The 15475-nt window shown below is 36.8% G+C and overlaps 1 protein-coding gene across 5 annotated transcripts in view; it reads left to right on the top strand.

Annotated features, from left to right (window-relative positions):
• Positions 1–15475, top strand: part of DNAJC3 (DnaJ heat shock protein family (Hsp40) member C3) — a 134421-nt gene that overhangs the window by 103955 nt on the left and 14991 nt on the right. For all 5 annotated transcript variants that reach the window (XM_033948151.1, XM_033948149.1, XM_033948152.1 and 2 more), the window contains one exon: positions 11935–12067. In XM_033948151.1, the coding sequence (XP_033804042.1) occupies positions 11935–12067 (133 nt within the window). The remainder of the gene's footprint in view (positions 1–11934; positions 12068–15475) is intronic.

The raw sequence follows: 15475 nt of genomic DNA, 5'->3' as shown, positions 1-15475 counted from the left end.
TCCCGTTGGCACGAGTGAGCGTTTCAACATGTCGCATGTGGCTGCCCCAAACCTCTCCTCTGACGCAACCGGAAACAAGAAGTTGCATGTGAGGAGAAGTTAGAAGCAGCCACGCGTGACCCACTTAGACTCGTGCATCGAAAGGTACTGAATTTTTAAAGCTTTTTCTGGGAGGGGGGTTAGGAGGGGTCTGCAGGACACCAGGGTATTTTTAAGCTTGGGGGGGGCATGAAGGGATCAGGAGGGGGTCCACATCTTCAATGTGGAATAATTAGAAAAGCTTAAAGATGGAGCCTAAATTGTAATTCTTTATGTGCAAAATGAAGAACACAAATAGGAATATAGTAATCCGGTAGGAAAAAAAGTCGTGGTCTCAACAGTAAAGTTATAACATAATGCCAAAGAGACTGATTTTAGATTTATCTGGCAAAGTGTAAACAAAATCATTTGCGACAGTGGCAGTGCACCAAGACAGCTGGCAAACACTGAAGTGATTAAAAACTTATTTCTGACTCTCAAAATTTGTTTGCCTGGGGGTTTGATCACCATTCAACTATCTTTGTCCAAATACAGACCGGACAACTGTTTTAATTTGACAGCAGAAGAATACTGCCTTTAGTTTATTCTGATGGATCATTTCCATTTCAAAGGGAACCCATTTTGTATGTCATAAATATTTCTGAGTGGGAACTTTCCAATTCCATAATATTAAAAAGAGAGGGGAGTATGTATCCTTTTAACTTTCTGTTGATAAACATTTATAAACAAAGCCCTGCCAGCTGAAGATCTTTCTCTAGTTCAGCAGCCAGAACTTTGATTTATAAAATGACAATTGTACAGAATATTGTTTCTTTTTATACTTTAATAAAATAAGTTCAGTGTAAAACTATTCGAGGCTTGTGCGGATAGGATCAGATGGTTTGCGGGGACGGGAACCAAGCTCATGAGGATGGGGACTGAGCTTGCAGGGACAGGATGGGACGGGGATGGGGACATATTTTTTCCGTGTCATTCTCTAATCCATGTCCATGTAGTACTAGCAGTCTTCTATTATGTCAATGAGTACTGTTTCAGTGCTGTGATAGCTTCTGAATCCAGACTGATATTTGGAGAGGGCATACTGATTCTTGATGAATGTAGTTATTTGGTGTAGCACTGCTTTTTATCTAGGAGCTTTGATGTGAAGGGGAGATTGGAGACTGGCCTATAGTTGCTTGGTGTGTCTGGGTCCAGGGAAGGCTTCTTCAACAGAGGTTTGATCACTGTAACTTTCCAGGGTGCTAGTACTTCCCTCTTATGCAATGGGCATTGATTAGGGGAATGATTGATTTGATTTCGCCGAGTACAGGAGGGAGTGTGGGCATGGGCCATGAGCTGAGGTGGTAGGGTGAAGTGAGTTCAGTGTTTCGAATTCTGCTAGTGAGATTTCATTCTCTTTCTCTTTTTCTTTCTTTCTCTCTCTTTCTTTCTCTCTCTTCTCCCTTCCATCCTCCCCCTTCTCCTGTCTCTAGCAGCAGCTCACTGTGTGCTTTTTAACTTGGTCACACAGCTGCTGCTAGGATTAATTTAGATGTGGTGTCATCCAGGAGCCTTTGCTAGAACCTAAGAATTGCCGCTGCTGGGTCAGACCAGTGGTCCATCGTGCCCAGCAGTCCGCTTCCGCGGCAGCCCTTAGATCAAAGACCAGTGCCCTAACTGAGTCTAGCCTTACCTGTGTACATTCTGGTTTAGCAGGAACTTGTCTAAATTTGTCTTGAATCCCTGGAGGGTGTTTTCCCCCTATAACAGCCTCCGGAAAAGCATTCCAGTTTTCCACCACTCTCTGGGTGAAGAAGAACTTCCTTTTGTTTGTACGGAATCTATCCCCTTTTAACTTTAGAGTGTCCTCTCGTTCTCCCTACCTTGGAGAGGGTGAACAGCCTGTCCTTATCTACTAAGCCTATTCCCTTCATTATTGGCCTGTTTTGATGGTGCCGGCCTAGCAAAGGCCCCAAGGCTCCCAGATGAAACCGTGTCTAAATTAATCCTAGCGGTAGCTGTGTGACCAAGTTAGAAAGCATACGAAGCTGCCGCTGCTGGTCAGGGGGGGGGGGAGGGGTACAGAGAGAAGCGCGACAGCAGCAGGAAGAAGCAGCGCCAGCACTGCAGGAAGTTCCTTGCAGCGAGAGGCAAGTCAGCTGGCCGGTGCTTCTCTTCCTCCTCTGTGAGCCGCAGCACTCTTGGAATCTCAGGAGGCACAGTTTGCGATACACTGGTCTAACACATTGAATGCACTAGATAAGTTGAATTGTAGTACAAGGACTTACTGTCCAGTGCTCATGCGCGTTCCAATCTTGGATGTCTGTGACATGTAATAGCTTATGGCAGTGTCTCAAACTTTCTCGAGCCAGGACACATTAAAGGTAGTGGCCAAGGCTTGAGGCACGCAGAAGTGCGCGGACGTCGCCATGATGACATCACGCATATGTGTGACGTCATCACATCGATGTCCATGCATGTGCAGCGGCCCTCTAGATGGGCCCTGAGATGCCAGTAGGGTGTGCCAGCAGGGAAGAGGGCCGGAGAACATTGTTTCTCAACTACTTCAAGCTAAGTACTCCCTAAGTCTAACAAATATCAACTGAGTACCCCAACAACAGACCTCCCTAGGCCCACCCAAGCTCTGCCCCAGATCCTATCCCCTTTACTAATTGTAATGCAATTTTTTTCCATTCATTTTTCATATACACACAATATACACAGCAGATATCAATTCTCAAAACTAACACATTTCAATCACTATATTAAAAATAAAATCATTTTACCTACTGGCAATCCTCTGCAGGCTGCTGTAATTAGCATTAAAGGTGAGACCGGGAGGCCAGGGGGGAGCCGGAGGACGCTAAAGAGAAGGGTGATACCATGTAGGCCTTCGACAAATTGGGCAGCACTGGCGCTGTACCGCATAGGGAAGTCAGCTGGCAGGCGATTCTCTTCCTCCTCAGTGTGCCGCGGCACACTTGGAATCTCAGGAGGCACTGGCACACAGTTTGAAATACACTGGTTTATAGTGTGCCACGTACTTTATGATTTGATTTGTTACTGCACTGTAATTGCTTGACATGAAATGGGAATGAAGCTACTGGTCTGTAATTCTAGACATTGTTCATTTCTCTATTTTGATCGTTTGGGATGTGTGTTAGAATGATTTTTCCTAGGTGTATGGAGAATATTCCTTTTTCTAGTGAGTTGTTTAGCCAGGCTAATAGATAGTATATTTTTGATGGGGTTTTTTTTTGGTAAGAAATTGGGAAGACATCTAATGAGCATTGAGATTTGGTGTATTTGGGTAGTAATCTTATTACTCTTTCTGTGATTGATGAGAATTCCTCCCAGTTCTTATCTGCTGAGCAATTTGTTGTGTGGAGTGTCCTCTCTTTGATTTTATGTTGTTTCCCAGTATTTCTATGTAGTTAGATGCATTTCCTTTGCTATTGTTCTGATGTGGTCTACTTTTGCTTTGGAAAAAGGTTGCCAGTTTAGCTGCTTTTAGGATACTTATTGATTTGGATGTTAATTCATTTGGGTTAGCTAGGAAGTGTGTAAATTGAAAAAAAATTTTCAAATCTGGTTTTCCCTTTCCAATTTGTTCAGAATAATACTTTATTTTGGTTTTGTAGTGATTGCTCTTTTTTTTCCATGAGATTTTCAAGTTTCAATTTATTTGATATACTGCAAACACAATCACAGTTAGTCTAAGTGGACTGCTGGACATGATGGACCACTGGTCTGACCCAGCAGCAGCAATTCTTATGTCTTCTTCAGTTGCTGCTTATTCCATTTTCTTTCCAGGACTCTGCATTAGTGATAGAAGAAACTCTCCCTGGTTCACAGAAGAACTGCTACCATGTTTCCCCAAAAATAAGACAGTGTGTCATATTAATTTTGGGTCAAAAAAACACACTAGGGCTTATTTTTGGAGATGTCTTATTATTTCTTGTACAACAATCATTTCTCCCTTCCTCTCATCCACCCCAATTCTTCCTCTTTCCTTTCTTCCCCCCCCATGCAGCATCTTTCCTCCCCTTTTACCCATCCCCTTATGCATCATCTTTCTATCCCTCCCTCCTACCCCCCTGTAGAGCAGAACCCCACCGACCCTCTCACCCATCCCCTTGTGCAGCATCTTTCTATTCCTCCCTCCCAACCCCTTGTGCAGCAGAACCCCATCGACCTTCCCACCATGTGACTGACATACCTCCGCTCTGTGGCCTCCAAAAACAGCGGCGGCGGCAGTGCTCTGAATGGGCTGCTTTGCGGCCTTCCCCACTGGGGCCTTTCCTCTGCTGCATCACTGCAGGGAGCTGTTCTCCACTGTAGAAGGGAAGGAGTTCAAGAGCTTAAAGTTATACCTTTCTGCAGCTTCACGGGAAGTGGGAATCAACAGCTAAAGTACAGACTCCTGTGTATATGTAACAGAACTACTGTGAATGAATTGATAAGTTGAACTAATTGGAGAGTTCTACTTCAGAACCTTTGCTGGCATCAAGGCTTCCTTAGAGTTCTTGCTGTAACACCTTGCTTTTCTCCCTTGAATAAGCCATGTGCCTGTTATGTCCCTATGCAGCTTCCAAAATATGATCACTTTTCTTATTTCAACAAAATTTCAAAATGGCATGCTAATTCATGACTAACAGTTTCTCCCCCCCCTTGGATTTATTTAATCTTTCTCTAGATTATTGCCCTTTCTGTAGTTTCTCTACATACATTACTTATGTAGAAATTTTCTTACAGAGAGGGGCGTGGCTTAACGCGAACACGAATGGACGTGTAATCGCAAAGCTCCTCTTCATCTAGGCACAGAATATTAAAAAAAATTATTCCCTTCTAGATAATTTTCATCAAGAAATAAATACTAAAGAAGCGGAACATATGATAAATGAAAATATTATCTTTTGCTGAAGTTAAAGCGAAGCCTGCGGTAATAGGAGCTGAAAAGGCAGAGTGCCGTTTTTTTTCTTCAACGGTTTTATGAGACTTGAACTGCAGCGCTGATATAGTGAAACGTGTGAGTAAATAAAAGGCAGAGCTAGTGGGACAGTTTTTAGAGGAGGATTGTGTCCCGATGTGGATTAACATAATTCAAAAAAAAAAAATAAACCGTTGAATGTTGCCAACCTTTAACGAAATTGAAGGGCTTGAGAGAGAAAAGGCTGAGAGAGGAATACCGGCAAATTGAATTGTGAGGCGCTAAGTACAGATAAAAGTCATTTGCTTAAGAGATTATTGAAGTAGAAGAAGATTATTAGAGTGAGTGTTGCTCTCCTCTAACGTAGCTGCGATTGGGCTTGTGAGAGGAGAGCCAGAAGAAAGGACTGCCGATTTTTATTTGGCGCTGAAACGGCGCGATATTGAGAATGAGTGACTGACAGAGCTGGTGAGATGGGTCTGAGGGAATATTTGACCTGCCGTGCCTGAAAGAAACCGAAAAGAAGGGAAGCTAGAGAGGGGTAAAGCAGTGGCGGTTTGAGGCAGACGCTGAACCCTGAGGGCAAAGAGTCGGAGAATTTCTTTTTACTTTTCACTGAAACAGAAGGAGATTGAAGAGAGGGTTTGCTGGAGCGACGAGAAAAACTTAGGGTGAATGATACCAGCCTAATATTGTGCTTGTTGTGCCTAAACAATTCCTTCGTGTTGAAAGTTGACTAACAGTAAGGAGAAGAAACGCTGATCTTATTCTGAGACTGCTATTAACTGACTTAAGTGACGGTTTGATTTCTCCTGCCGGTGCTGATTTGGAGCCCTAAGGGTGGAGAACGGAGGAGACTAATTTGCCCTTTGCTGATTCCTTTTTGTGAAGACAAACAATTAAATCAGCCCTGAGAGATCAACTAATTGCCTGAAGATACTGAAAAGAATGAAGGCAGTTTATTAAAAATATATTAGTCAACAAAAAATTCTTACTTACTTTGATAAAGGACTACTGCCTGTCAAAGAAAAAAGGAAAAGATAAAACTCCTTAAATTAAAAACTGATTCTGGTAAGAAGAAAAGTGCCTATTAATCTAAAAATAGAAAAACTGAAAAAAAAGCCCTTCTCTGCAAATTTTGATGAGAAATCCTGAGGGTAAGGAGCTGATTTCTCCTATTATATAGTGTGAAGGGAAAAATTGGTGAAAATATTATCAATTGAAACTTCTCTCCAACTAAATTAAACTGATAACCTGAAGGAAAGGACTCAAAAATTCCAAAAATCTTAGTGAATACTGAGAATTGTGATAGAAACAACAACATGGCAACTACCAGACAAAACAAAAATGAAACAGGCACGTCAGCAAAAAGACAAAAACAGGATCAAATAACACCAAGCAAGATCCCACTTCCAGCAGAAGAACCTGACATATTGAGTAAAGCAGAAGTCATGGAAGAACTAAGACAAATCAAACAAATGCTTAAGGAAACTGTAACCAATATGTCTGAAATGAAGGAAGAAATATTAAACATTCATAGACAAATGGAAAGTAATAACAAAAGAACAACTGAATTGGAATCTAGAATGGAGGTCATGGAAAGTGAAGCAAATAGATGCAAAAATGATAATTTGGAATTGAATAAATTAAAAGATCAACTGGAAGACTATGAGAATAGAGGAAGAAGGAAAAACATTAAACTTTTTGGAATACAAGAAAATTTAGAAGGAAAAAAATCCCATAATTTTTCTAGAAAATTTAATTCCAAAAATATTACAACTAGACTTGAAACAACCACTTGAAATAGAAAGAGCGCATAGGATCCCAGTTAAAAATACAGAAAATAAAGGCAGGCCAAGACCAATAATTTTCAAAATGCTTAGATACCAACAAGCATTAGAAATATTAAATGCGGCAAAGAAAGACAAAAACCTAAATTATAAAGGATCTAGAATATGGTTCTTACCGGACTTTGCCAAAAATACAGCAAATAAAAGAAAGAGACTATTGGACATGAGACCTCAACTAAAAGAAAAAGGCTTTAAATATGGTCTATATTATCCAGCGAAAATGAGAGTATCATCTGGAGACAAATCCTTGTATTTTGAGGATCCAGAAAAACTAAAAGCTTTTCTTTCTAAACCAGAACCTATGATATTTTAATATAAAATTTTAAGATGGTTTTGATGACTTTATGAAATAATTATAAAAATATGAAATATCGAAATATCTGAAGAAAGAAAAATGATATAAAGAAAAGGCAATAAAAATTTATAAGAAAGAAGAACAAGATATAAGAAAAACATTAATAACATACTAAATATATGTTCAAGATTAAATTTTATGATGTAATGATAATACCAAAGAAATATAAATTAAAAACTGTTAAATGGATAAAGATACATTAATGAAATGTTATGAAAATATGACTAAAAATATTAAAGATTAATATAAATAGATAGAAGGGAAATTTGATTGAATAATGAATGCCTAGAGGGGAGGAGAATGTTTGGGTTGCATTTCCAATGTGTATCCTTAAGCAGCCATTGTATTGGGTGGGAAAGGGAGGGAAAAGGAGAGTATTTACTATAAGGATTAAGGAAATAATAAACAAGGGATTAGATACTTTAGGGGTAAAAATGTGTGTCGTGAAAAACATTTTTAGGATTCTGAATATGAAAGAAGAGGAGAAAAAGATTATAATGAAAAGTATTAAAATGTATAATGTTTTTTAAGATATATTCTATTAATGTCAATGGCCTAAATCACGTAATAAAAAGAAAAAAAGTATTAACATTTTTAAAAAAGCAAAATGCGGATATTTACTGTCTGCAGGAGACCCATCTTAGTAAAAAGGAATCACAGAAATTATCGGGTGGGTGGGTAAAAGAATGTTTTTTTGCTCCAGCAGAGGGTAAAAAAGCAGGGGTAGCAATTCTTATAAATAAAAAATGTATGGCCAATATTAAGGTAAAAAATTCAGATCCACATGGAAGATGGATACAAATTGATATAAGTATGGGAAATGATGCCCTGACGTTGTTCAATATATATGCCCCTAATTTGAATCAATCAGAATTTTTTAAAAAATTACAGAATATGATGTTACCACTGGCTGCTTCTAATTTAGTGGTGGCTGGAGATTTTAATGCTGTAATGGATCCATTATTGGATAAAAAACCAGGTAAAAGTATAAAATCTTTAGGTTTAGATAATTTGGTTCAATCATGTGATTTGAAAGATATATGGCGTATTCTTCATTTTAATGATCAGGAATTTTCATTTTGTTCACAGGTTCATAAATCATTTTCAAGAATAGATTATATTTTTGTTTCAACAAATAAAGTGCAACAGGTGATTAAAGCTTCCATAGATCCTATTATTATTTCGGATCATGCGGGAGTATGGATAGAATTACAATTAGATCAAATAGAGAATGGTAGACCTCTATGGAGATTTGATAATGCATTGCTTGTGGACGACAAATTTTTGGAAAATTTTAAAACACAAATTAACGATTTCTTTCAAATAAATTTAGTGGAGGATACATCTATAGAGAATGTATGGGATGCATTTAAAGCAACTATGAGGGGTAATATTATATCATATTCAGCTTTTATTAGGAAACAGATTAAAATACAATATTTAGAATTAGAAAAAGAAATAAAAATATTAGAAGCTAAATTGATAAGTAAATGGGAATATGAAGTTTTGCAAGCTCTTTTAAAAGCAAAAGGTAAATATAATGAATTAACTTCAAAAATTATAAGAAGAGATTTGTTTTCCAAGCAAACAGTGTATTATGGAAATTCTAATAAGGCGGGGAGATTATTGGCAAATTATCTTAAAGCAAAAAAAAGAAGAACTAATATTAATGGAATTAAAGATGATAATGGTATAATAACAAATCAAACTAATATAATATTAAAACAATTTTTAAAATTTTATAAAGACCTGTATTCTTCCGAGCCTTATTTGGAGAGACAAAAAGATGGGAAAAATTTTTTAGATTTAATTAATGGACCTAAGGTTCCTGATCATATAAAACGGAGTTTAGATGAACCTATATCATTAAAAGAATTAGAAACAGCATTGAGATCTCTTAGAGTTGGATCCGCTCCAGGTGGTGATGGCTATACAGTAGAATTTTACAAAACATTTCAAAATGTCCTTTCCCCATATTTACTAAATTTATATCAGACACAACTTATAAAAGGTAATATTAAAGGTACTATGGCTGAATCAATAATAATTGTTTTGCCTAAGCCAAATAAAGATCCTACTTTGGTTTCGAACTACAGGCCTATATCTTTGATAAATGTTGATAATAAACTTTTGGCGAAAATTTTGGCTTTGAGATTAGCCAAAGCTCTCCCACATATTATAGATATGCATCAAATGGGTTTCGTTGCTAAAAGACATTCCTCTAATAATACTAGACTATTATTTCACATGTTAAACTTATCAAAAAAAATGGATGAACCAACTTTTACAGTTTCATTAGATGCTGAAAAAGCATTTGATAGGGTAGAATGGAATTTTATGTATCAGGCATTAGAATGGTTTGGTATAGGTTCTGGATTTATACAAATGGTAAAAACATTGTATAGCTTCCCGATTGCAAGACTAAATATTAATAATAAGATATCTGATGGTTTTCAATTGCAGAGGGGAGTTAGACAAGGTTGTCCTTTATCTCCTTTGTTATTTGATGTTGTATTAGAACCCTTATTGTTAGCAATACAGCAAACGAGGGAGATACAAGGTATTCCATATTCAGATATGGAATATAAAATTTCTGCTTATGCTGACGATATTTTACTTTATTTGAGAAATCCAGAGTCAACCTTATCTTCTTTATTGGAACTAATTGATAAGTTTGGTAAATTTTCAGGTTATAAAATTAATTGGAATAAATCTGAAATTATACCCTTGAATGTTCATTGTGTAAAAGGATTATTTGATACTTTTCCATTCATATGGAAAGAAGAAGGATTTAAATATCTTGGCATTCAAGTTAAAAATACAATTGAAGATACAGTAAAAGAGAATGAAAAATATATATTAAAAAAAGTTACGGAGTTATGTGAACAATGGAACCCATTACATATTTCTTGGTGGGGAAGAGTCCAAACTATTAAAATGATGATGTTACCTGTAGTTTGCTACCAAATGAGTATGATACCTGTTTACTTTCAGGGGTCCTTTTATAAAAAACTTAATAGCATTTTAACAAAATTTCTTTGGCTTGGTAAAACACCTAGAATAGCTTTAGTAACTTTGCAAAAATCAATTAAAGAGGGAGGGGTAAATTTTCCAAATTTCTATAGGTACCATCAAGCCTATATTCTACGTCAGGGTATGTATTGGATCCTCCCAGAACTTATAGATAACGCACCAGATTGGTTATATTTAGAATGGCGCCTTATGTTTCCCCTAAATTTAGTTCATTTGCCAAGTATCAACATACCTAGAAGATACAGAGAAAATAAATTATTAATGGATACTTGGAAAACGTTGAGGTTTATTGATAAATTAACACCTAACCCAATAAACAAATCAACTAATCAATCTATATGGATAAACTCCAAGATCAAAATTGGCGGAGTTCAAATCCTTTGGAAGAACTGGATTATTGCAGGCATTAGATCTCTAGATGATGTTATTTCAGAAGGTAAACTGCTGGATTTTTCACAATTGCAACATAAATTTGGTCTTAATAAAACACAAAGTTTTAAATGGTTGCAATTGAAGCAGGCCATTCAGGTTGGGTTCCCTGAATGGAAAACATTAAATAATCAATATAGTTTAAAGTTCTTATGTTTTCAAACAGACTTCCTAGGACATCAAGCCGCATTGTGGTATAAATTAATATCTGGATATTTGAATAAAAAACCAAAAAATGGTCTAAGAGATATTTGGAGCATTGAGATTGGACATCAGATTAATGCATCTCAATGGCCACTAATTTGGTCTTGGAGAATGGGATGTACAGTGTCAGCATCTATGAGACAAACTTGGTTCTTTTTATTACATAGAGCTTTTTGGACCCCTACACGTTTGCAAAAATTAGACAGTTCTAAGTCCAATAAATGCTGGCACTGTAATCTAGAACCAGGGACATTAGATCATTTATTATATCATTGTCCCTATATTAAAACTTTTTGGAATTCAATTTGGCCACAAATTAATAAATTGATGGAAAATCATATTGCAATATCATATGATACAATATTATTTGGAATGATGATGAGGAAAAAAAGTCAAATTTCACCAGAAAATAATAAGCTTTTATTAATAATGACAGGGGTTGCTATTCAACATATAACCAATAACTGGAAAAATTATAATAACCTGAATTATACATTTTGGTGGAATACAATATGTCACATATTTAAAATGGAAAGAACAATAGCAATACAAAGAGGGACATATATCAAATTCATAAAAATATGGGGGCCATTGACAAAATACTGTAATGAATAAATAATATGATTTTTCTTCTTTTCTTTATTTCAAGAATTTTTTTTTTTTATGACACACATAGAGGGGGGGTAAGGAAAATAATTTCTAAATAATATGTTATAAAATATTATACAATATATAATGTATGAATGAAAAGTAATAGAAGGGTGGGGGGAGGGAGAGGGGATAAAATTTATTTAGAACATAATGTATTAGATATAAAAATGTTATTGAATATTCATCAATTGTATTCTAACATGTTGCATACTTTTTGTAAAATTTGAAAATTTAAAATATTATATTAAAGTAATAAAAGGGTGGGGGGAGGGAGAGGGGGAAAATCAAATTTAGATATATAATGTATTAGATATAAAAGTGATAATATATATTTATCAATTGTATTTTAATATTTTGTACACTTTATGTAAGATTTGAAAATAAAAAATAATGGAAAAAAAAAAAAAAAAAAAGAAATTTTCTTACAGTGACCTGAACTTAACTATTGTTTTGTTTTTAAACAGCTATTAAAGATTATGAAACTGCCCAAACAAACAGTGAAAATGACCAGCAGATTCGAGAAGGTCTTGAAAAAGCACAACGGCTATTGAAACAGTCTCAAAAGAGAGATTACTACAAAATCTTAGGAGTAAAAAGGTGACTTTAGGTTCCTCTCTCTGTAAGGTCTTTTTTTTTTTTTTTTTTAAAGAGTATTTTAGAGTATTTATCTGGTCTCAAATCAAATGTAGTTTTCTCTTAGAACCATTATCTTTCATAGTCCTTGAAATGTAAAATTACTATTTAAAAATATTTTTATGCTACTTTTGGTGGAGGAGCTAACAAATTTTTCCAAAAGCCTAAAGAATGTTTAAAAAAAATAAAATTAAAATATTTGGAAAGAAAAAAAGCACAAAAGACCTTTAAGATGGGAAAAAGGCCGTGTTTTGGCAAATCCGCCTGCATCAGGAGTCTAGAGAAAATAAAAGAATGTACATACAAGAACAGGCACATCATATGAGGGGTGTTCAATAATTTAACTGAGTATGAAAACAAGCAAGCATGTTGAAACAAGTTTGTGCATGTTGCAACATGTCTTAAGGTTACTCATGCACAGTTGCGATACAGTTTGAGTCTAACGTTCCAAGAGACAGAATATCAGGAGAATCCTCTTGCAAATTAAGTAAGAAACTGCTAAATTTGGAGCACCGTTCAGTGATAAAATTTCTGACAAAAGAAAGGAAAAAGCCAAAGGAGATCCATATACACATCAATGCAGTTTATGGTGAGTCTGCCCCATTATCCTACAAAGTAAAATTTTGGAGCAAGCAGTTTTAAATGAGGGAGAGAGTCCATTGAAGATGACCCTCATACTAGATTGCCTGTGGAAGCAACTTCCACAGAAATGTGTAAGAAAGTCGAGGATTTAATTTTGTCAGACAGGCAAATTAAGGTTTCCCAAATAGCTGAAGAAATGGACATCTTGGTAAGTACAGTTTGGAAAATAATGCATGAAAAGTTTGGCATATCTAAAGTAAGTTCAAAATGGGTTCCAAGAATGCTGATGCCATGTCAGAAGTCCAAGAGGCTCCAGTGCTGTCAGGAGTACTTGGAGATGCTCCATGAAGACCAAGTAAATTTTTTTTTCATCTTTTGGTGACTGGAGATGAGACTTGGGTCTATTACAGAGATCCTGAGTCCAAAATGGAGTCAATACAGTGGAAGCACAAGTCATAGAAACATAGAAGATGACGGCAGATAAGGGCCATAGCCCATCAGGTCTGCCCACTCTACTGACCCACCCCCAAGTCTACTATCCTAGGGATCCCACTCCTGGTGACAGGTTACCTTGGCTTAACCCTCTAAGGGATCCCACATGGGCATCCCATTTGCTCTTAAATTCTTGCACGCTGTTTGCCTCGATCACCTGCACCGGCAGCTCGTCCCTTACCCCAAAAATGTTCAAGACACAGAAATCTGCAGGCAAAGTCATGTCGACTGTCTTCTGGGATGATGAAAGACTTTTGCTTCTGGAGTTCATGCCACATAACTGGGGAGAGTTACACCAACACATTGATCGCTTTGTGGGAGTCAATCGAGGAGAAAAGATGAGGAAAACTCAAAGCAAACATGCTGCTTCTTCACAAAAATGGGCTGGTGCACATCATGACAATCATAGGCTGCCATCCAATAATGTGGGTTTCAGCAGCTGAACCATGCACCCTACAGACCTGACCTGGCTCCCTTGGATTATTTCCTGTTCAGAGTTTTGAAGAAATCTCTCTGTGGACAGCAGTTTTCAAGTGATGAAGATATCAAGGAAGCTGTGATGTCCTGGTTTGGAAGGTCAAAAAGAATTCTTTTCAAAGGGATTAAAGTCATTGCAGGAAAAGTTATGAAGTTATCAGGGGACTATATTGAAAAATAAAACAAAAATTGAAAATGCTTCTTACCTACTGTGGTAGATAAATTATTGAACACCCCTCATAAATACTTAAGAAAATCAATAATATGTGAAAACAGCCAGATGCAAAAGTGTCATCATATGAGCCAAGAAACAACATGGGTAGCATAGTAAATGTCGGCAGGAAAAGACCTGAACAGTCCATCCAATCTGCCCATTAGTTATACTGATAAAAAATATATGATTCAATTTTTTAACTTGTCTCTTTTCTTTGATATTTCTGGGTCATAAACTGTAAAGTCCACCTGATACTGGCCTAGGTTCCAACTGCTTTAAGCTGCCGTCCAAGCTGACTCCAGCCTATCTATTCTCTTCTTTGCAGGACATCTAGTGTAAAGTCTGGCCAGTAACGTCCTCATGTTCCAAGTTAGTGGAGTTCCCATTGATGCCCTCCAGAGCCCATCCAACACCGAATCACCATATATGGGACACAGACCTGTTCAATACCAGTCTTAATTCTTTAATTTATACCATTCATTTTCAAATTAGAGATTCTCTGTGTTTATACTACGCCTTTTTGCATTCTATCACCATTTTCCTCTCAACCACTTCCCTTGCAAGGGCATTCCAGGCATCCACTACCCTCTCCATGAAAAAGAAGTTCCTAATATTATTCCTAAGACTTCCTCCTTGCAACCTCAAGTTATGCTCTCTAGTTTTACCATTTTCCCTTCTCTGGAAAATATTTGGTCCTATATTAATATCTTTCAAGTATTTAAACGTCTATATCATATCTCCCCTGTCCCTTCTCTCCTTCAGAGTATACATATTTAGGACTTCCAGTCTCTTATCGTACTACTTTTAGTTCAAACCCCTTACCATTTTCATCGCCTTACTCTAGACCGCTTCAAGTCTTTTTATATCCTTCGCCAGATACAGCCTCCAAAACTGAACACAATACTCCCATGTGCGGCCTCACCAGTGATCTATACAGGGGCATCAACACCTCCCTTCTGCTGGTTACTCCTCTTTCTATGCAGCCTAACATCCTTCTGGCTATAGCCACCGCCTTATTACATTTTTAGATGCCTTTAGATTCTCATACACAATCACCCCAATCTCTCCATCTGTGCTTATGAGCCTCCCACTTCATACAGTTCCCTACAAATTTCTACCCCCCCCCCCCAAAAAAAAAATGCATTGAATTTTAGTTGCCAGATTTTAGACCATTCTTCTAACTTTTGCAGATCCATTTTCTACTCCCTCTGGGGTGTCCACTCTGTTACAAATCTTGGTAACATTCGCTAACCTTACGTTCTAACCCTCCATTAATGTTGCTCACAGACATATTGAACAGAATCAGACCCAGCACCAGTCCTTGAAGCACGCTACTTACTATTCCACTGACCAACAAATGGAAAAGATGTTTTTAGACAAATTTTGAAAAAATATGAAGATATACGAAAAATGGTGACCTAAAGATTAATGTGCAGAATGTGAAAAATGTGCTTAAATGATAGTGAAAAAAATACTCTTAAGCACTGCATGTGCAAACAAAATACAGACTGAAGTCAAGTGTGAAAGCTCTAAATGGGATGGCCAAATAAAAGATGAAAATCTCACTGATCAACTGAGTGTGAATAAAACCTAAAAGAGCAATGGAA

The sequence above is a fragment of the Geotrypetes seraphini genome, chromosome 6 (genome assembly GCF_902459505.1).
Source record: "Geotrypetes seraphini chromosome 6, aGeoSer1.1, whole genome shotgun sequence".
NCBI lineage: Eukaryota > Metazoa > Chordata > Amphibia > Gymnophiona > Dermophiidae > Geotrypetes > Geotrypetes seraphini.
The sequence above is the reverse complement of the archived record's forward strand: the minus strand, read 5'-3'. Positions and strand labels throughout refer to the sequence as shown.